Genomic DNA, 19,676 nt, shown 5'->3' with positions numbered 1-19,676 from the left:
AGGAATTGTGAAAAACTGAGTTTAAAAGTATTTTGCTAAGGTGCATCTAAATGTATGACTTCAACTGTATTAACCCCAACCAGATGCCATGGATTACAGGCAACATCTGCACTGAGATAATGTGCTGCCGCTTTCAAGGAGCGGGAGAAGCTTATATGATATCCCGCTATGCCATCCAACGAACCATCAAACAGGCAAAGCGTCAATACAGGACTAAGACTGAATCGTACTACACCGGCTCCGATGTTCGTCGGATGTGGCAGTGAAACAAGCCTACCAGATGAGCTAAATTACTTCTATGTTCGCTTCGAGGCAAGTAACATTTGCTTGACTACCATTGGAGCTAGCTGGTAAATCAAGCTGTTGCCGAGCAAAAACGTCTTCTCCCTCGAGAAAAGCTTTCAATGCAGTTATTTGCTGTGCTTTCAATTAAGTTATGCCGTCCTGTTCTGATATCGCTGATGCTATAGCAGAATCAACACCAACCTCCTCAAAAGCAGCCTTAGTTGTTATGATTTTCGACTTCAGCGCCCAGTACAGTTTATTCCCATTGTCGTCATCAATTTAACGATCTCCACAGATTATCAGAGGACGGTGATTTGTCCGTCCATTTGGTGGAAGGAGAGGGAGGGGCTCAAACGGTTTGAATCTGGACGTGGCAAAACAAAATGTGAGCACTCGAGATTAGGAAAGTTTGTACAAAGCTAGCCTTCCTTCAACTCTCAACAAGCGACCCTTCATGACTGGATCAAGCATGAAGGTGCTGTTTCTCTTCAGATTTGTGCCTCTTTCCAAATCAGCCATTTCCTCTGTGAAATTTAGGATTGCCTTCTCAGCCTGCATCATCTAGTCCACAGAGAGACTTTGGCCACTCAGTGTTGTCTTAAATGTCTTCATCTGTTCTTCAACTTTTTCTTTGTTCTTACCGTTCTTGGGTTATTTTATTTTATCACTTGCTGCAGTGTCGTCTTGACTTTCAGCTTCCAAGCTGCTGCCTTTTCAAATTACTCCATTGTGAAAAGTTTCAATTAGTTGACTTTTAGGGTTATTTTCTTATTTCACCACTATGTAATTAACAGTGATGTCTTTATGTCAGGAAGAACAGGAAGGCCCGCACACTGTTTATGCTCCCAATTCACCGCTTCATTGACATTTCGATCCGAAACAGAGTGCTCACATCCCATAATATACACATTTCACCTCACATGACCATTACGCACATGACGCATGGTGGGTGTGGAAACAATTCAATTAACTTTTGCACAGAGTCAATAATAATTAATCACAGAGGTACATATGGTCATAAAGGACTATATAATTACAAATTGGTCTAAGTTTCTTTACCTCAGGGTCATCAGAGACTCCGCCCTCAGCAGGAAGTCTGGACCTTCAATCAAACTCTTGGATTTTAGGAAAGATTATGCAGTTATACAACGTGACGCATCATCTGCTGGATTGACTTTGGAGCTCTCATTCCACCACTGAATAGTCTTAGACAAACCTCTGATGACTGAGACTTTTTGCCAAAAATATGTGGAACTTTCTTGTTTTGTTGGCTATATAGCACAACACAGATGTGCTTTCAGTCCAGAAGCTTGATTATTCCAGTTGAATCTTAAACTGATTTCAACATTGTATCAACACGTAATGCAAGAACTTCTGCTGCAAGCTCTAGTCGGGGAATGGTCATTTGCTTTAGTGGGGCTACTCTCTGTTTGCCCATGCATGTAATATTTGAATTTACTTTACCTTTATTTTACCAGGGAGTCATACTGAGACTAATGTCTATTTTACAAATGAGCCCTGAATGATATACAGTGCATTCAGAAAGTATTTAGACCACTTCACTTTTTCCACATTTTGTTACATTACAACCTTATTCTTAAATGGATTAAATACAAAACAAATCCTAATCAATCTACACACAATACCCCATGACAAAGCAAAAACAGATTTGACATTTTTGCACATTTATATAAATAAAAACAGATACCCTATTTACATAAGTATTCAGACCCTTTGCTATGAGACTCGAAATTGAGCTCAGGTGCGTTCTGCTTTCATTGATCATCCATGAGATCTTTCTACAACTTGATGGGAGTCCACCTTTTGTAAATTCTATTGATTGGATATTATTTGAAAAGGCACACATCTGTCTATATAAGCCCCACAGTTGACAATGCATGTCAGAGCAAAAACCAAGCAACGAGGTCGAAGGAACTGTCCATAGATCTCAGAGACAGGATTGTGTCAAGGCATAGATCTGGGGAAGGGTACCAAGAACACAGTGGCCTCCATCATTCCCAAATGGAAGAAGTTTGGTTCTATCTCCAAGTTCTATCTCCAAGCCATAAGACTCCTGAACAGCTAATCAAATGACTATTTGCATTGCCTCCCCTCTTTTATGCTGCTGCTACTATCTGTTTATTTTCAATGCATAGTCACTTTAACTCGACCTACATGTACATATTACCTCCACCAACCACCACCAATATAGCCTCGCTACTGTTATTTTATCTCTGCTCTTGAATTATTTGTTACTTTTATTTTATATTTTTTACTTAACACTTATTTTTCTTAAAACTGCATTGTTGGTTAAGGACTTGTAAGTAAGCATTTCACGATAAGGTCTACAGCTGATGTATTCGGCGCATGTGACAAATAAAATTTGATTTGAAGACAACGCAGGAGTAGCTTCGGGACAAGTCTCTGAATGTCCTTGAGTGACCCAGCCAGAGCCCGGACTTGAACATCTATGTAGAGACCTGAAAATAGCTGTGCAGCGATGCTTCCCATCTAACCTGACAGATATTGAGAAGAATGGGAGAAACTCCCCAAATACAGATGTGCCAAGCTTGTAGCGTCACACCCAAGAAGACTCGAGGCTGTACTCGCTGCCAAAGATGCTTCAACAAAGTACCGAGTAAAGGGTTTGATTACTTATGTAAATGTGATAAGTTTTTGTTTTAAATATAAATTAGAAAAAATGTCTAGTAACCTGTTTTTGCTTTGCATTGTGGGGTATTGTGTGTAGATTAATGAGAGAAAAAAACAATTTAATCATTTTTAGAATAAGGCTGTAACGTAACAAAATGTGGAAAAAGTCAAGGGGTCTGAATACTTTCCGAAGGCACTGTATACCCATTTGTTCTTAAAGGGGCAATCTGCAGTTCAAACAACAACTAAGCCAAAACCCCGCCACTATTTTGGTAAAAATCTGAAGAATGGGGGGGTGGAAAAAATGTAATTATTCGATAGAGCTATGGATACAAACTGACAATTTGAACCATAAGTCTCAACAGTGTTTAAAATAGCATAGAACAAGCATGTATTTTGGGTTCTGATTGGGTATGACAATTGGACTAAGCTCATGAGGCATTTCTTATGTAAAATATATTTCTCAAGAATCAATGGGTGTGTGTAAATAATGTAAAAGTAAAACAATGTATGAAGTATTCACAGATTGATCCTTTAAATAACTATAACTTATACATTTATACAAATTTTATTTCACCTTTATTTAACCAGGTAGACCAGTGCCACGATCGTCGTAATGAGGCAGAGTGGACCAAGGCGCAGCGTGAGAGAAATACATCTTCCTTTATTATGAAGACGAACAAACGAACAAAAACAACAAACAGATGACCGTGAAGCTATTCAAACAAAATAGTGCTGACACTAAACACTACACATAGACAATTACCCACAATAGCCTACTGCCTATGGCTGCCTTAAATATGGCTCCCAATCAGAGACAATGAATGACAGCTGTCACTGATTGAGAACCATTCAGGCAACCATAGACTTACCTTGACACCTACACTCAACACAAACCCATACACTCTACCAAAACCCCCTATACCATACAACCACCCAAGACGAGACAAATACACACAAACATCCCCCCGTCACACCCTGACCTAACCAAAATATTACAGAAAACAAAGATAACTAAGGCCAGGGCGTGACAGTACCCCCCCCCCCCCCCCCAAAGGTGCGGACTCCGGCCGCAAAACCTGACACAGAAAGGGGAGGGTCCGGGTGGGCCTTCCTACGGCGGCGGCTCGGGTGCGGGACGTGGCCCTCACTCCACCATAGTTTATACCCGCTTTGGTTGCTCTGGCAGATCCTGGCTGACTGGCGGCTCTGGCAGATCCTGGCTGGCTGACGGCTCTGGCAGATCCTGGCTGGCTGACGGCTCTGGCTGGTCATGGCTGGCTGACGGCTCTGGCTGGTCATGGCTGGCTGGCGGCTCTGGCTGGTCATGGCTGGCTGGCGGCTCTGGCTGGTCATGGCTGGCTGGCGGCTTTGGCTGGTCATGGCTGGCGGGCGGCTCTGGCTGCTCCTGTCTGGCGGGCGGCTCTGGCTGGTCATGGCTGGCGGGCGGCTCTGGCTGCTCCTGTCTGGCGGGCGGCTCTGGCTGCTCCTGTCTGGCGGGCGGCTCTGGCTGCTCCTGTCTGGCGGGCGGCTCTGGCTGCTCCTGTCTGGCGGGCGGCTCTGGCTGCTCCTGTCTGGCGGGCGGCTCTGGCTGCTCCTGTCTGGCGGGCGGCTCTGGCTGCTCCTGTCTGGCGGGCGGCTCTGGCTGCTCCTGTCTGACGGGCGGCTCTGGCTGCGCCTGTCTGGCGGGCGGCTCTGGCTGCTCCTGTCTGGCGGGCGGCTCTGGCTGCTCCTGTCTGGCGGGCGGCTCTGACGGCTCGGGACAGACGGGCAGTTCTGACGGCTCGGGACAGACGGGCAGCTCTGACGGCTCCGGACAGACGGGCAGCTCTGACGGCTCGGGACAGACGGGCAGCTCTGACGGCTCGGGACAGACGGGCAGCTCTGACGGCTCGGGACAGACGGGCAGCTCTGACGGCTCGGGACAGACGGGCAGCCGGATAGCGCAGGCGGCTCTGGGCAGACGGACAGTGCAGGCGGCACTGGGCAGACGGCAGACTCTGGCCGGCTGAGGCACACAGTAGGCCTGGTGCGTGGTACCGGAACTGGAGGTACCGGGCTAAGGACACGCACCTCAAGGCTAGTGCGGGGAGCAGCAACAGGACGCACAGGACTCTGGAGACGCACAGGAGGCTTGGTGCGTGGTGCCGGAACTGGTGGTACCGGACTGGAGACACGCACCATAGGGCGAGTGCGTGGAGGAGGAACAGGGCTCTGGAGACACACTGGAAGCCTGGTGCGTGGTGTTGGCACTGGTGGTACTGGGCTGGGGCGGGGAGGTGGCGCCGGATATACCGGACCATGCAGGCGTACTGGCTCCCTTGAGCACTGAGCCTGCCCAACCTTACCTGGTTGTATGCGCCCCGTAGCCCGACCAGTGCGGGGAGGTGGAATAATCCGCACTGGGCTGTGTAGGCGAACCGGGGACACCATGCGTAAGGCTGGTGCCATGTATGCCGGCCCGAGGAGACGCACTGGAGACCAGACGCGTTGAGCCGGCTTCATGGCACCTGGCTCAATACTCAATCTAGCCCTGCCAGTGCGGGGAGGTGGAATAACCCGCACCGGGCTATGCACACGTACAGGAGACACCATGCGCTCTACCGCATAACACGGTGTCTGCCCGTACTCTCGCACTCCACGGTAAGCATAGGGAGTTGGCGCAGGTTTCCTACCTGACTTCGCCGCACTCCGTTGTAGCCCCCACCTCAATAAATTTTTGGGTTTGACTCGCGGGCTTCCAGTCTTGCTTCCGTGCTGCCTCCTCATATCGCCTCCTCTCGGCTTTAGCTGCCTCCAGCTCTTCACGAGGGAGGCGATATTCTCCCGGCTGTGCCCAAGGTCCCTTACCATCCAGTATCTCCTCCCAAGTCCAAGAATCCTGTATGCTCTGCTCCTGCTCTGCTTGACACGCTGCTTGGTCCGAGTTTGGTGGGTAATTCTGTCTCGATCGTCGTAATGAGGCAGAGTGGACCAAGGCGCAGTGTGAGAGAAATACATCTTCCTTTATTATGAAGACGAACAAACGAACAAAAACAACAAACAGACGACCGTGAAGCTATTCAAACAAAATAGTGCTGACACTAAACACTACACATAGACAATTACCCACAATATTCTACTGCCTATGGCTGCCTTAAATATGGCTCCCAATCAGAGACAATGAATGACAGCTGTCACTGATTGAGAACCATTCAGGCAACCATAGACTTACCTTGACACCTACACTCAACACAAACCCATACACTCTACCAAAACCCCCTATACCATACAACCACCCAAGACGAGACAAATACACACAAACATCCCCCCTGTCACACCCTGACCTAACCAAAATATTACAGAAAACAAAGATAACTAAGGCCAGGGCGTGACAGCCAGTTGAGAACAAGTTCTCATTTACAACTGCGAGCTGGACAAGATAAAGTAAAGCAGTGAGAAAAAAACAACACAGAGTTACACATAAACAAACGTACAGTCAATAGCACAATAGAGCAATCTATGTACAGTGTGTGCAAATGTAGAAGATTAGGTAGGTAAGGCAATAAATAGGCAATATAGGCGAAATAATTACAATTTAGCATTAACACTGGAGTGATAGATGTGCAGATGATGATGTACAAGTAGAGATACTGGGGTGCAAAAGAGCTAAAAGATGAATAACAATATGTGAATGAGTTAGTTTGAGTGTGCTATTTACAGATTTGCTGTGTACAGGTACAGTGATCGGTAAGCTGCTCTGACAGCTGATGCTTAAAGTTAGAGAGGGAGATATAAGTCTCCAGCTTCAATGATTTTTGCAATTCGTTCCAGTCATTGGCAGCAGAGAACTGGAAGGAAAGGTGGCCAAAGTAAGTGTTGGCTTTGGGGATGACCAGTGAAATGTACCTGCTGGAGCGGTTGTTGCTATGGTGACCAGTGAGCTGAGATAAGGCGGGGCTTTACCTAGCAAAGACTTATAGATGACCTGGAGCCACTGGGTTTGGCGATGAATATCTAGTGAGGGCCAGCCAACGAGAGCGTACAGGTCGCAGTGGTAGGTAGTATATGGTGTTTTGGTGACAAAACGGATGGCACTGTGATAGACTACATCCAGTTTGCTGATTAGACTGTTGGAGGCTATTTTGTAAATGACATCGCCAAAGTCATGGATTGGTAGGACAGTCAGTTTTATGAGGGTATGTTTGGCAGCATGAGTGAAGGAGGCTTTGTTGTGAAATAGGAAGCCGATTCCAGATTTACATTTGGATTGGAGATGCTTAATGTGAGTCTGGAATAAGTGTTTACAGTCTAACCAGACACCTAGGTATTTGTAGTTGTCCACATATTCTATTCACATATCCTAAGTATTTGTAGTTGTCCACATATAAGTCAGAACTGTCCAGAGTAGTGATGTTAGTCGGGCGGGCGGGTGCGGGCAGCAATCGGTTGAAGAGCATGCAATTAGTTTTACTAGCATTTAAAAGCAGTTGGAGTCCACGGAAGGAGTGTTGTATGCCATTGAAGCTCATTTGGAGGTTTGTTAACACAGTGTCCAAGGAAGGGCCAGAAGTATACAGAATGGTGTCGTCTGCGTAGAGGTGGATCAGAGAGTCACCAACAGCAAGAGCGACATTATTGATATATACAGAGAAAAGAGTTGGCCCGAGATTTGAACCCTGTGGCACCCCCAAAGAGACTGCCAGAGGTCCAGACAACAGGCCCTCCGATTTGACACACTGAACTCTGTCTGAGAAGTAGTTGGTGAACCAGGCGATGCAGTCATTTGAGAAGCCAAGGCTATTGAGTCTGCCAATAAGTATGGGGTGATTGACAGAGTCGAAAGCCTTGGCCAGGTCGATGAAGACGGTTGCACAGTACTGTTGTCTATTCATGGCGGTTAGGATATCGTTTAGAACCTTGAGTGTGGCTGAGGTGCACCCATGACCAGCTCGGAAACCAGATTGCATAGTGGAGAAGGAAGGGTGGGATTCGAAATGATTGGTGATCTGTTTGTTAACTTGGCTTTCGAAGATTTTAGAAAAGGCAGGGCAGGATGGATATAGGTCTATAACAGTTTAGGTCTAGAGTGTCTCCCCCTTTGAAGAGGGGGATGACCGTGGCAGCATTCCAATCTTTGGGGATCTCAGACGATACGAAAGAAAGGTTGAACAGGATAGTAATAGGGGTTGCAAAAATTGCACCGGATAATTTTAGAAAGAGATTGTTACTAGAGATTGTGTCTAGTTGATAGGTAATCGACTAGCTGGACTGTTCCCCAGACTCCACGCGTAGGGATTTGTACAATGCTTAACAAGGCTATTGAACTTGACATTGGTGTCTGTCTTTATTCCTTTATCCAACACATCATACTGAAACAGAGATTGTCCAGATTGTCGAGCCCAGCTGATGTGTAGGGATCCATATTTGCAGCTCTTTCAGAACATCAGCTGTCTGGATTTGGGTGAAGGAGAAGCGAGGGGGGGGGGCTTGGGCAAGTTGCTGCAGGGAGTGCAGAGCTGGTGGCCAGGGTAGGGGTAGCCGGGTGGAAAGCATGACCAGCCGTAGAAAAATGCTTATTTAAAATATCGATTATCGTACATTTATCTGTGGTGACAGTGTTTCCTAGCCTCAGTGCAGTGGGCAGCTGGGAGTAGGTGCTCTTATTCTCCATGGACTTTACAGTGTCCCAAAACCTTTGGCAATTAGTGCTACAGGATGCAAATTTCTGTTTGAAAAAGGGAGCCTTAGCTTTCCAAACTGACTGTCTATATTGGTTCCTGACTTCCCTGAAAAGTTGCATATAGTGGGGGCTATTCAATGCTAATGCAGAACGCCACAGGATGTTTTTGTGCTGGTCAAGGGCAGTCAAGTCTGGGGTGAACCAAGAGCTATATCTGTTCTTAGTTCCTCATTTTTTGAATGGGGCATGCTTATTTAGGATGGTGAGGAAAGCACTTTTAAACAGAAACCAGGCATCGTCTACTGACGGGATGAGGTCAATATCCTTCCAGGATACCCGGGCCAGGTCAATTAGAAAGGCCTGCTCACTGGAGTGTTTTAGGGAGCGTTTGACAGTGATGAGGGGTGGACCCATTACGGACACAGACAATGAGGCAGTGATCGCTGAGATCCTGATTGAAGACAGCAGTGGTGTATTTAGAGGGGAAGTTGGTCAGGGTGGTTATGGATTTAGGGTTGTACATGGTAGGTTCCTTAAAAATTTGTGTGAGATTGAGGGCATCTAGCATAGAATGTAGGACAGCCGGGGTGTTAAAACTTCTTGAGGGCAGGGGACAGCATTTTCACTTTCGGGAAAAATATCATGCCAAAATTCAACTGCTTGCTACTCATCCCCAGAATATAAGATATGCATATTATTAGTAGATTTGGATATAAAACACTCTGAAGTTTCTAAAACTGTTTGAATCATGTCTGTGAGAATAACAGAACTTATGTAGCAGCCAAAACCCTGACGACAAACCATTCAGAATTTGTATTTTTTTGATGTCACTGTCTTTTCAATTAATTTTTTTTAGAGACAACAGATTTCTAATGGACTTGCTTGAAGTTCCTACCACTTCCACCAGTCCTTGGAAATCGGTTGAGGTTATTCCTTTGTGTAGTGAAGAAGGGCTATCGTAAATGAGGGTCACATGAAGTAAATATTTTGAGAGTCACGTTATGAAAAAAGTTGTGTCAGATTGTTTTCTTTTTGTATTGAACACAGATCATCCCGTCTTCAAATTGATCAATTATTAACGTTTAAAAATACCTAACGTTGTATTACCAAAGTAGTTTGAAATGTTTTGGTAAAGTTTACATGTAACTTTTGATATATTTTGTAGTGACTTGGCGAAAGTTGGAAGCTGTGTTTTTCTGGATGAAACGGTCCAAATAAATTGACATTTTGGATATATATCGACGGAATTAATCGAACAAAAGGACCATTTGTGATGTTTATGGGACATATTGGAGTGCCAACAAAAGAATTTCGTCAAAGGTAAGGCATGATTTATATTTTATTTCTGCGTTTTGTGTCGTGCTTCCAGTGATGAAATATGCTTATCTCTCTTTGTTTACTTTTGTGCTATCATCAGTTAATAGCATCTTATGCTTTCGCCGAAAAGCTTTTTTGAAATCTGACATGTTGGCTGGATTTACAACGAGTGTAGCTTTAATTTATATTCTTACATGTGTGATTTAATGAAAGTTAGATTTTTATATCATGTTATTTGAATATGGCGAGCTGTATTTTCCCTGGCTATTGGCCGGTGGGACGTTTGCGGGGGGCGATCAATTCACATATGGTGTCCAGGGCACAGCTGGGGGCTAAAGGGGGTCTATAACAAGCGGCAACGGTGGGAGACTTTTTTCTGTAAAAGTGGATTATTCAAGAAGCTCGAATTGTTTGGGCACAGACCTGGTTAGTATGACAGAACTCTGCAGGCTATCTCTGCAGTAGATTGCCCGTGGTACTGGGCCTGCCACCTTTGGCAAGTCTATCTTGTCGGAAAATGTTGTAGTTGGGGATGGAAATTTTCTAATTTTTGGTGGACTTCCTAAGCCAGGATTCAGATACGGCTTGGACATCCGGGTTGGCGGAGTGTGCTAAAGCAGTGAAAAAAACAAGCTCAGGGAGGAGGCTTCTGATGTTAACATGCATGAAACCAAGGCTTTTACGGTTACATAAGTCAACAACTGAGAGCTCCTGGGGAATAGGAGTGGTGCTGGGGGCTGCAGGGCCTGGGTTAACCTCCACATCACCAGAGGAACAGAGGAGGTCTAGGATAAGGGTATGGCTAAAGGCTGTAAGAACTGGTCGTCTAGTGCGTTCGGGACAGAGAGTAAAAGGAGCAGATTTCTGGGCGTGGAAGAATAGATTCAAGGCATAATGTACAGACAAAGGTAAAGTAGGATGTGAGTACAGTGGAGGTAAACCTAGGCATTGAGTGACGATGAGAGAGGTTTTGTCTATAGAGGCACCAGTTAAACCAGGTGAGGTTACCGCATCAGTGGGGGGAGGGACAAAAGGGGTATCTAAGGCATGTTGGGCAGGGCTGGGGGCTCTACAGTGAAATAAGACAAAAATAACTATCCAGATATGCCTCAAGAGCAACTGTGTTTTTTATTTAACCTTTGTTTAACTAGAATAGTCAGTTAACTTCTTGTCAATACGGGGGCGCTGTTTTCACTTTGGAAATAATCGTGCCCAAATGAAACGGCCTCATACTCTTTTCTAGATCATACAATATGCATATTATTATTACTATTGGATAGAAAACACTCTCAAGTTTCTAAAACTGTTTGAATTATATCTGTGAGTAAAACAGAACTCATTTTGCAGCAAACTACCATGCAGGAAGTGAAAATTCTGAAAACGAGGCTCTGTTTCAGGGCCTGCCTATTCAACTGGCTTTTATTTATCGATATGCATGCACTTCATACGCCTTCCACTAGATGTCAACAGGCAGTGGAAGGTGGAATGGGGTGTCTAGCTTGATCTGAGGTCGAATGAGAGCTTTTGGAATGGCAGGTCAGGAATTTCTTTGTCTTCCAAGGCGCGCCGCGGAGCTCGACATTGGCTTCTGAAAAGCGTTCGGTATACACGGCGAATATCTCCGGCTCTGATTTTATTTGATACATATGATAATAACATCATAAAGTAGTTTTTTTCAACCGAGTTTTATCAGTTTATTCAACGTTTATTGGGACTTTTGGAGTTTTCCGTTCTTTGCATCAAGAGAGGATGGGAATGTTAGCAACCTTGGCTAGCATTGTGGCGCGAATTCGACAGAAGAAATGGACATTCTAAAACCAAACAACGATTTATTCTGGACCAAGGACTCCTTGTACAACATTCTGATGGAAGCTCAACAAAAGTAAGAAAACATTTATGATGTTATTTCGTATTTCTGTGTAAAATGTTGAGTCCTATTCTCCGCCGTTTTGGTGAGCGCTGTCTCACAATAACGCAAGCTGTATGTTATGGTAAAGTTATTTTTAAAATCTAACAATGCGGTTGCATTAAGAACCAGTGTATCTTTCATTTGCCATACAACAAGTATTTTTATGTAAAGTTTATAATGAGTTCTTTGGTCAGATTAGGTGAGTGTCCAAAATATCTCCGGAGATTGTGGTGAATCGATGCTACATATTCACAATGTATAATCAGGATTTGTAGCTCTAAATATGCACATTTTCGAACAAAACATAATTGTATTGTATAACATGATGTTATAAGACTGTCATCTGATGAAGTTGGTCAAGGTTAGTGATTAATTTTATATCTTTTGCTGGTTTTTGCGAAAGCTACCTTTGCGGTGAATAAATGCGTTTGTGTGTTTGGCTATTGTGGTAAGCTAATATAATTCTATATTGTGTTTTCGCTGTAAAACACATAAAAAAACTAAAATATTGGCTGGATTCACAAGATGTTTATCTTTCATTTGCTGTACACCATGTATTTTTCATAAATGTTTTATGATGAGTATTTAGGTATATCACGTTCTTTCTGTAACTATTCTGGCTGCTTTGGTGATATTTTTGATGGTAGCTGCAATGTAAAACTATGATTTATACCTCAAATATGCACATTTTCAAACAAAACATAAATGTATTGTATAATATGTTATAAGACTGTCATCTGATGAAGTTGTTTCTTGGTTAGTGACTAATTTTATCTCTATTTTGTCGGTTTTGTGAAAGCTACCTATGCGGTGGAAACATGGTGAAAATATGCGGTTGTGTGTTTGGCTATTGTGGTTAGCTAATAGAAATACATATTGTGTTTTCGCTGTAAAACATTTTAAAAATCGGAAATGATGGCTGGATTCACAAGATGTTTATCTTTCATTTGCTGTATTGGACTTGTGATTTCATGAAAATTATATTATATGATATCCCTGTCCCGTTAGGCTAGGCTAGGCTATGCTAGTCAGCTTTTTTGATGAGGAGGATCCCGGATCCAGGAGAGAGAAGCGGTAGAGGTTTCTGGACTACCCATCCCGGATCCGGGATCATTCTCATCAGAAACGCTGACTAGCATAGCATAGCCTAGCGCCACAGGGATATAATATAATTTCATGAAATCACAAGTCCAATACAGCAAATGAAAGATAAACATCTTGTGAATCCAGCCAACATGTCCGATTTTTTTAATATTTTACAGCGAAAACACAACATATATTTATGTTAGCTCACCACAATATCCAAAAACACACCACCATTTTTTCACAGAAAAGATAGCTTTCACAAAACCCACAAATAGAGATAAAATTAATCACTAACCTTTGAACAACTTCATCAGATGACAGTCATATGACATCATGTTATACAATACATTTATGTTTTGTTCGATTATGTGCATATTTATAGCCACAAATCGTGGTTTTACATTGACGCCATGTTCAGAAATGGCTCCAAAATAGCAAAAGTAATTACAGATAGCAATGTGAAATACAGAAATACTCATCATAAACTTTGATGAAAGATACATCTTTAACATATAATTAAAGATACACTGGTTCTTAATGCAACCGCTGTGTTAGATTAAAAAAATTACTTGCTGTTTTACTCACAGATATAATTCAAACAGTTTTAGAAACTTCAGAGTGTTTTCTATCCAATAGTAATAATAATATGCATATCATATGATCTAGGACAGAGTACGAGGCCGTTTAACTTCTTGAGAATACAGGGGGTGCTATTTTGCCATTAGCATAATTTGCTCTACAGATTAAACTGCCTCTTATTCAATTATTGCTCTTACTATATGCATATAAATAATACCATTGGAAAGAAAACAATCTCTAGTTTCTAAAACCGTTTCAATTTTGTCTCTGAGTGATACACAAGTCATTTGACAGCACTTTCCCTGACCAAGAAGTAGAATGCAAGAAGTCTATGCTCGCTTCAACGCTCTGCCTATATATGGTCATGACCCCTATGACCAGAAACACACTTCATTCGCCTTCCTCTGGGTGTCAAGAGGACGTCAGAGGAGAAATTCTTTGTTTATCTGGTACTGACGTGAAATAAGACCTATTTCTTTGGCGTGACCGACAACTTCCGGTTTCCTGATTCGCACGAGTTGGAGCTGCGATTGTGTACTGTTTTGCTGGCGTTATGGATGAAAACTATCTCCGGGTCGAATTTTGTTTGATACATGTGACCATATCATCGTAATGTATGTTTTTTCAATATAGTTTAATCAGATTATTTGAATTTTTTCGGGAGTTTTGTGGTGTTCCGTTGTCTGATTTTATTTACGTTTGAGAGATCCGTGCCACTCGACCAGTATCTGTGCTAAATGGAGTGGGAAAGGAACAATTCTGAACGGAACCAACGACTCATCTTGACAAAGGACACTTTGATCAACATTCTGATGAAAGATCAGCCATAGTAAGACCCAATTTACGATGTTATATCATATCTGTTGTGCATGTGAACTGGCCGTGGGCGCCTAGCCGAATCTGCCTGGTATAGCTATGCTAATTTAGCGCTACATTTTGTTTTCGTTATAAAACATTTAATAAATCTGAAATATTGTTTGGATTCACCAGATGTTGGGCTTTCAATATCTGTACGCTGTGTATTTTTCTGAAATGTTTTAAGATGAGTAATTCGTTATATGACGTTGGTCTCTGTAATTGTTCTGGCTGGGTCAGCACTATTTCAGATTGCAGCTGCAATGTAGAACTGTGATTTATACCTGAAAAATGCACATTTTTCCCAAAAAAAACTATGCTATACCATAAATATGTTATCAGACTGTCATCTTATGAAGTTGTTTCTTGGTTAGTGGCTATATATATTTTTATTTAGTCGAATTAGTGATAGCTACTGACGCAGGAAAAAACTATTGGGAGTAAAAAAATCGTGTCCTTTGCTAACGTGGTTAGCTAATAGATTTACATATTGTGTCTTCCCTGTAAAACATTTTAAAAATCTGAAATGGTGGCTTTATTCACAAGACCTGTATCTTTCATCTGGTGTCTTGGACTTGTGATTTAATGATATTTAGATGCTACAAGTTACTTGTGACGCTATGCTAGCTATGCTACTCAGTGGGGGGGGGGGGGGGGGGGGGTGCTACCGTATCAGGGTTGTTGACTCGTGAGAAGTTAATTTGGGCACAAATTCATCCAAAAGTGAAAATGTCACCCCCTAGTCTTAGAAGTTTTTAAGAACAAATTCTTATTTTAACCCAAACCCTATCATAACCCATAATATAAGGCTGCATTACACCATTGTTTATAACAGGAGCCTAAACCATGTATAGCTACAAAATATGTTCAAAAGCTGTCACCTACCTTCTACATGTCCCATCTGAGTAGGCTTATGTATTAGGCTAGGTCAAATGTAAGACTAAGGAGTGGTTTCACGGAATGTGGCTTGAGATTTTCCATTGATCTTGCTTTTTAGTCCAGGACTAGCCTTCATCTTTGTAAATGAAAACCTCTACATAATGTTTAAGGACAGTAATGGGGTAAACCTCCTACTCCATCAAAGCCTTATTAGTGCATAAGTCAAATTAGCTTTTGAATTTCCTGTCTTTTTTGGCTTCAGACATATGCTAATATTTCACTTAAATAATATTAATTTAAAAAACTTTTAAGAATCAGTGGGTATGAATCATTAATTTTAAATGTGAAAAAATGGGTGTACCAATCGCAGATTGTCCCTTTTAATGGTCTGTTTTAGCACTAAATTAGAGGAAGGATAACTGGCATCGGTCCAGAATCTCTACCACAGCAGCAAAGGAAACCAGTACTGTACAATGCAGTAAAAAACTTGGCAAACAGTTTTCTCCCCAAAGAATATCATTAATCTGTAATAGATACACACCTGCCCTCTGACCCAGGTTTATTGTTGGGGTTGTAAGTGCTGTGTTGTGTTTTCCTCTGTGTCTCTGTAAAACCTGTTCCTGTCTCTAGTTGTTTTTCTCTTTTTCTCTGTCCTACAGCTGTCTCACTTGCTCTGGCTTTGAATGGAGTCTTCACAAACACTATCAAGTTGATAGTTGGCAGGTAAATAAATAATGCAATACACCAACTAGACTCAACCACTGTTTGGGAAAAGGTTTGATTATATGTCAATGCAGAGAACTGTACCTTATCTTGATTGGCATTCACATTCAGTAATGCTGGGTGTCATTTTAAAAATGTAACTAAATGCCTTTGTCGTGTATTTGTCACGACTTCTGCCAAAGTCGGTTCCTCTTCTTGTTGGGGCGGTGTTCGGCGGTCGACGTCACCAGTCTTCTAGCCATCGCCGATCCATATTTCGTGTTCCATTTGTTTTGTCTTGTTTTCACACACACCTGGTTTCAATTCCCTAATTACATGTTGTATATTGTCCCTCTGTTTCCCCCAATGTCCTTGTCGGGAATTGTTTATTTGTAAGTACTCGTGCTATGTGTTACTGGTGCGCTACGGGTTTTGTACCCATGTGTTTGTTGTTTTGTATGCCGTTAGTTTTATATATTAAACTGCTCCGGCTACTCACCAAGTTCTGCTTTCCTGCGTTCCCTGCCACCAGTTACGCCCCCCGTAGAGTATTGAAAGTTAACTTCAGGTGGCATAAGCAATAACAAACCCCTTTCTCTTAAGGATCCAACGCTTATTTTCAATTTATGCCTAAAATTACAAACCCAAATCTAGCTGCCTAAAGATCAGGATGTCACACCCTGACCTTAGAGAGCCCTTTTATTATTTATTTGGTTAGGTCAGGGTGTGACTTGGGTGGGCAAATCTATGTGTTCTATTTCTTGGTTGGCGGGGTATGGTTCCCAATCAGAGGCAGCTGTCTATCGTTGTCTCTGATTGGGGATTATACTGAGGCAGCTTGTTTTCCACCTGAGTTTGTGGGATCTTGTTTTTATACTGTTACTGTGTAGCCTGCAGAACGTTACGTTCGTTTATTCTTTTGTTGTTTTGTTGGTGTTCATCTTAATAAAGAAAGATGTACACTTACTACGCTGCACCTTTGTCTCATTCCAACGACGGACGTAACGCAGGACCTGAAGCAAGGATATGCATATTCTTGATACAATTTGAAAGGAAACACTTTGAAGTTTGTGGAAATGTGAAATTAATGTAGGAGAATATAAGACATTAAATCTGGTAAAAGATAATACACAGAAAAAAAAAAAACGCATGTTTTTTAAATTTTTGAAATGCAAGGGAAAGGTCACAATGTACTAATCCAGGTTAGGTGCAGTGTATGTGCAACGTTTTAGACTGATTCAATGAACCATTGCATTTCTGTTCAAAATTGTTGTATCAAGACTGCCCAAATGTGCGTAATTGGTTTATTAATACATTTTCAAGTTCATAACTGTGCACTCTCCTCAAACAATAGCATGGTATTATTTCACTGTAAAAGCTACTGTAAATTGGACAGTATAGTTAGATTAACAAGAATTTAAGCTTTCTGCCTATATCAAATATGTCTATGTCCTGGGAAATGTTCTCGTTATTTACAACCTCATGGTAATCACATTAGCCTATATTAGCGCAACCGTCCCGTGGAGTGGAGTGGGTGGGGTGGGGGCACCGATCCCGTAGAGGTTAACTTCTCTACGCTACGGATCCCTTTTACGGGATCATTTTCCTAAACAACCGCTGAATTGCAGGGCGCAAAATATTACTAAAAATATTTATAATCATGCAATCACAAGTGAAATATACCAAAACACAGCCTAGTTTGTTGTTAATCCACCTATCGTGTCAGATTTTGAAAATATGCTTTACAGAGAAAGAAATCCAAGCTTTTGTGAGTGTATCAATCAATGCTACAACAGCTAGCCCCAAATTAGCATGGTCACGAAAGTCAGAAAGGCTATAAAAATTAATCGCTTACCTTTGATAATCTTCGGATGTTTGCACTCACGAGACTCCCAGTTACACAATAAACGTTATTTTTGTTCGATAAATATTACTTTTATAACAAAAAAACACCATTTGGGTTGTGCGTTATGTTCAGAAAACTACAGCCTCGTTCTGGTCCTGAAAGGCAGAAGATAATTCCCAAACGTATCAGATTCAAAAATATCACAAAAAATATTTATAATCATGCAATCACAAGTGAAATATACCAAAACACAGCTTAGTTTGTTGTTAATCCACCTATCGTGTCAGATTTTGAAAATATGCTTTGCAACGAAAGCAATCTAAGCTTTTGTGAGTGTATCAATCAATGCTAGAACAGTTAGCCTTATATTAGCTTGGTTAGCTTGGTCACGAAAGTCAGAAAAGCAATAAAATTAATCGCTTACCTTTGATAATCTTCGGATGTTTGCACTCACGAGACTCCCAGTTACACAACAAATGTTATTTTTGTTCGATAAATATTACTTTTATAACATAAAAACGCCATTTGGGTTGCGCGTTATGTTCAGAAAACCAAAGCCTCGTTCCGTTCGACGAAAATTCCAAAAAGTATCTGTAATGGTCGTAGAAACATGTCAAATGTTTTTCATAATCAATCCTCAGGTTGTTTTTAACAAACATAATCGATAATATTTCAACCGGACCGTAACCTATTCAATAAGAGAGAAAAAGAAAATGGAGAGCTACCCTCTCGAGCGCAGGAACTAATCAGAGGACACCTGACTACTTTTGAAAAATCTCGCTAATTTTTCCAAATTAAAGCCTGAAACTATGTCTAAAGCCTGGTGACAGCCTGAGGAAGCCATTGAAAAGGAATCAGGTTGATATCCCTTTAAATGGAAGAAAGACGGGCCAGGAAACACAGATAAAAAATAAAATAAAACACTTCACTTCACTTCCGGAAATCACTTAGATTTCCTCAGGTTTTCGCCTGCAGAATCAGTTTTGTTATACTCACAGACAATATTTTGACAGTTTTGGAAACTTTGGAGTGTTTTCTATCCTAATCTGTAAATTATATGCATATTCTACGATCTGGACCTGAGAAATAGTCCGTTTACCTTGGGAACGTTATTTAAAAAAATATATAATCTGACCCCTAGCGTGTTAAGAGAGCGGTTGATTTAAGTGTATTTTTTCCATTCTCTACAGGCCCAGGCCAGACTACTTCCAGCGCTGTTTCCCAGATGGACAGGTGAGTATTAAGATGCTGTGCACCGGAGAACCAGACCTAGTGTCAGAGGGACGCAAGAGTTTCCCCAGCAGCCACTCCTCCTGTGAGTACCAGTCAGTCACCAGCCACAACACTGAAACCTCTTAAATTAAAGTCCCCATATTTGGGGAACCCATTTGATTTTTAAATTAAATTCAGTCTGGTATGAGAACGGTAGCCCCATCCTGCAAAATCCGGGTGTCTGCCGAAAATTGAGTATCTTGGCTATTGATCTGAGCCTTAAAATCTTTGGTGTGACTTACTAGCATATATGGGCATAAAAATGTATACGGGCAGACTGAGCCGATTACCTCATTTCAAGGTTGCTACCTACATTCCGGTTAGCATTGTGAAGCATAAACGAAATAAACCAAGAATAGGTTGATTCACACCGAAAGCCGGGACTCCACAGATCATGAGGATGTCTTTTTTGCCTGCCTGTAACCTACCATTATTGATCACCAGCCCCGAAAGTTAAAATGTTTATTTTACACGTTTTCACCAAACGGCAAACATCTTACAAGGTAAGCTTAGATTTAGTCTGTGTTTGAGCTATAGCTACATGGGGGGTACAAAATGAATCCTTAGGTTGGTAGGAACAAATCTAGCCTATTGCAATGTTATCTGATTATGTATAACTTGATGGCAACATC

General features: G+C 42.1%; 1 protein-coding gene across 1 annotated transcript in view; it reads left to right on the top strand.

The window, feature by feature from the left end:
• plpp4 (phospholipid phosphatase 4) overlaps window positions 1–19,676 on the top strand; it is a 111,671-nt gene that overhangs the window by 63,954 nt on the left and 28,041 nt on the right. The window contains exons 4-5 of the mRNA XM_071392574.1: window positions 15,884–15,947; window positions 18,963–19,087. Coding sequence (XP_071248675.1) covers window positions 15,884–15,947; window positions 18,963–19,087 — 189 coding nt within the window. The remainder of the gene's footprint in view (window positions 1–15,883; window positions 15,948–18,962; window positions 19,088–19,676) is intronic.

The sequence above is a fragment of the Salvelinus alpinus genome, chromosome 3 (assembly GCF_045679555.1).
Source record: "Salvelinus alpinus chromosome 3, SLU_Salpinus.1, whole genome shotgun sequence".
NCBI lineage: Eukaryota > Metazoa > Chordata > Actinopteri > Salmoniformes > Salmonidae > Salvelinus > Salvelinus alpinus.
Note: the sequence above shows the minus strand (reverse complement) of the source record. Positions and strands in the feature narration are given on the sequence as shown.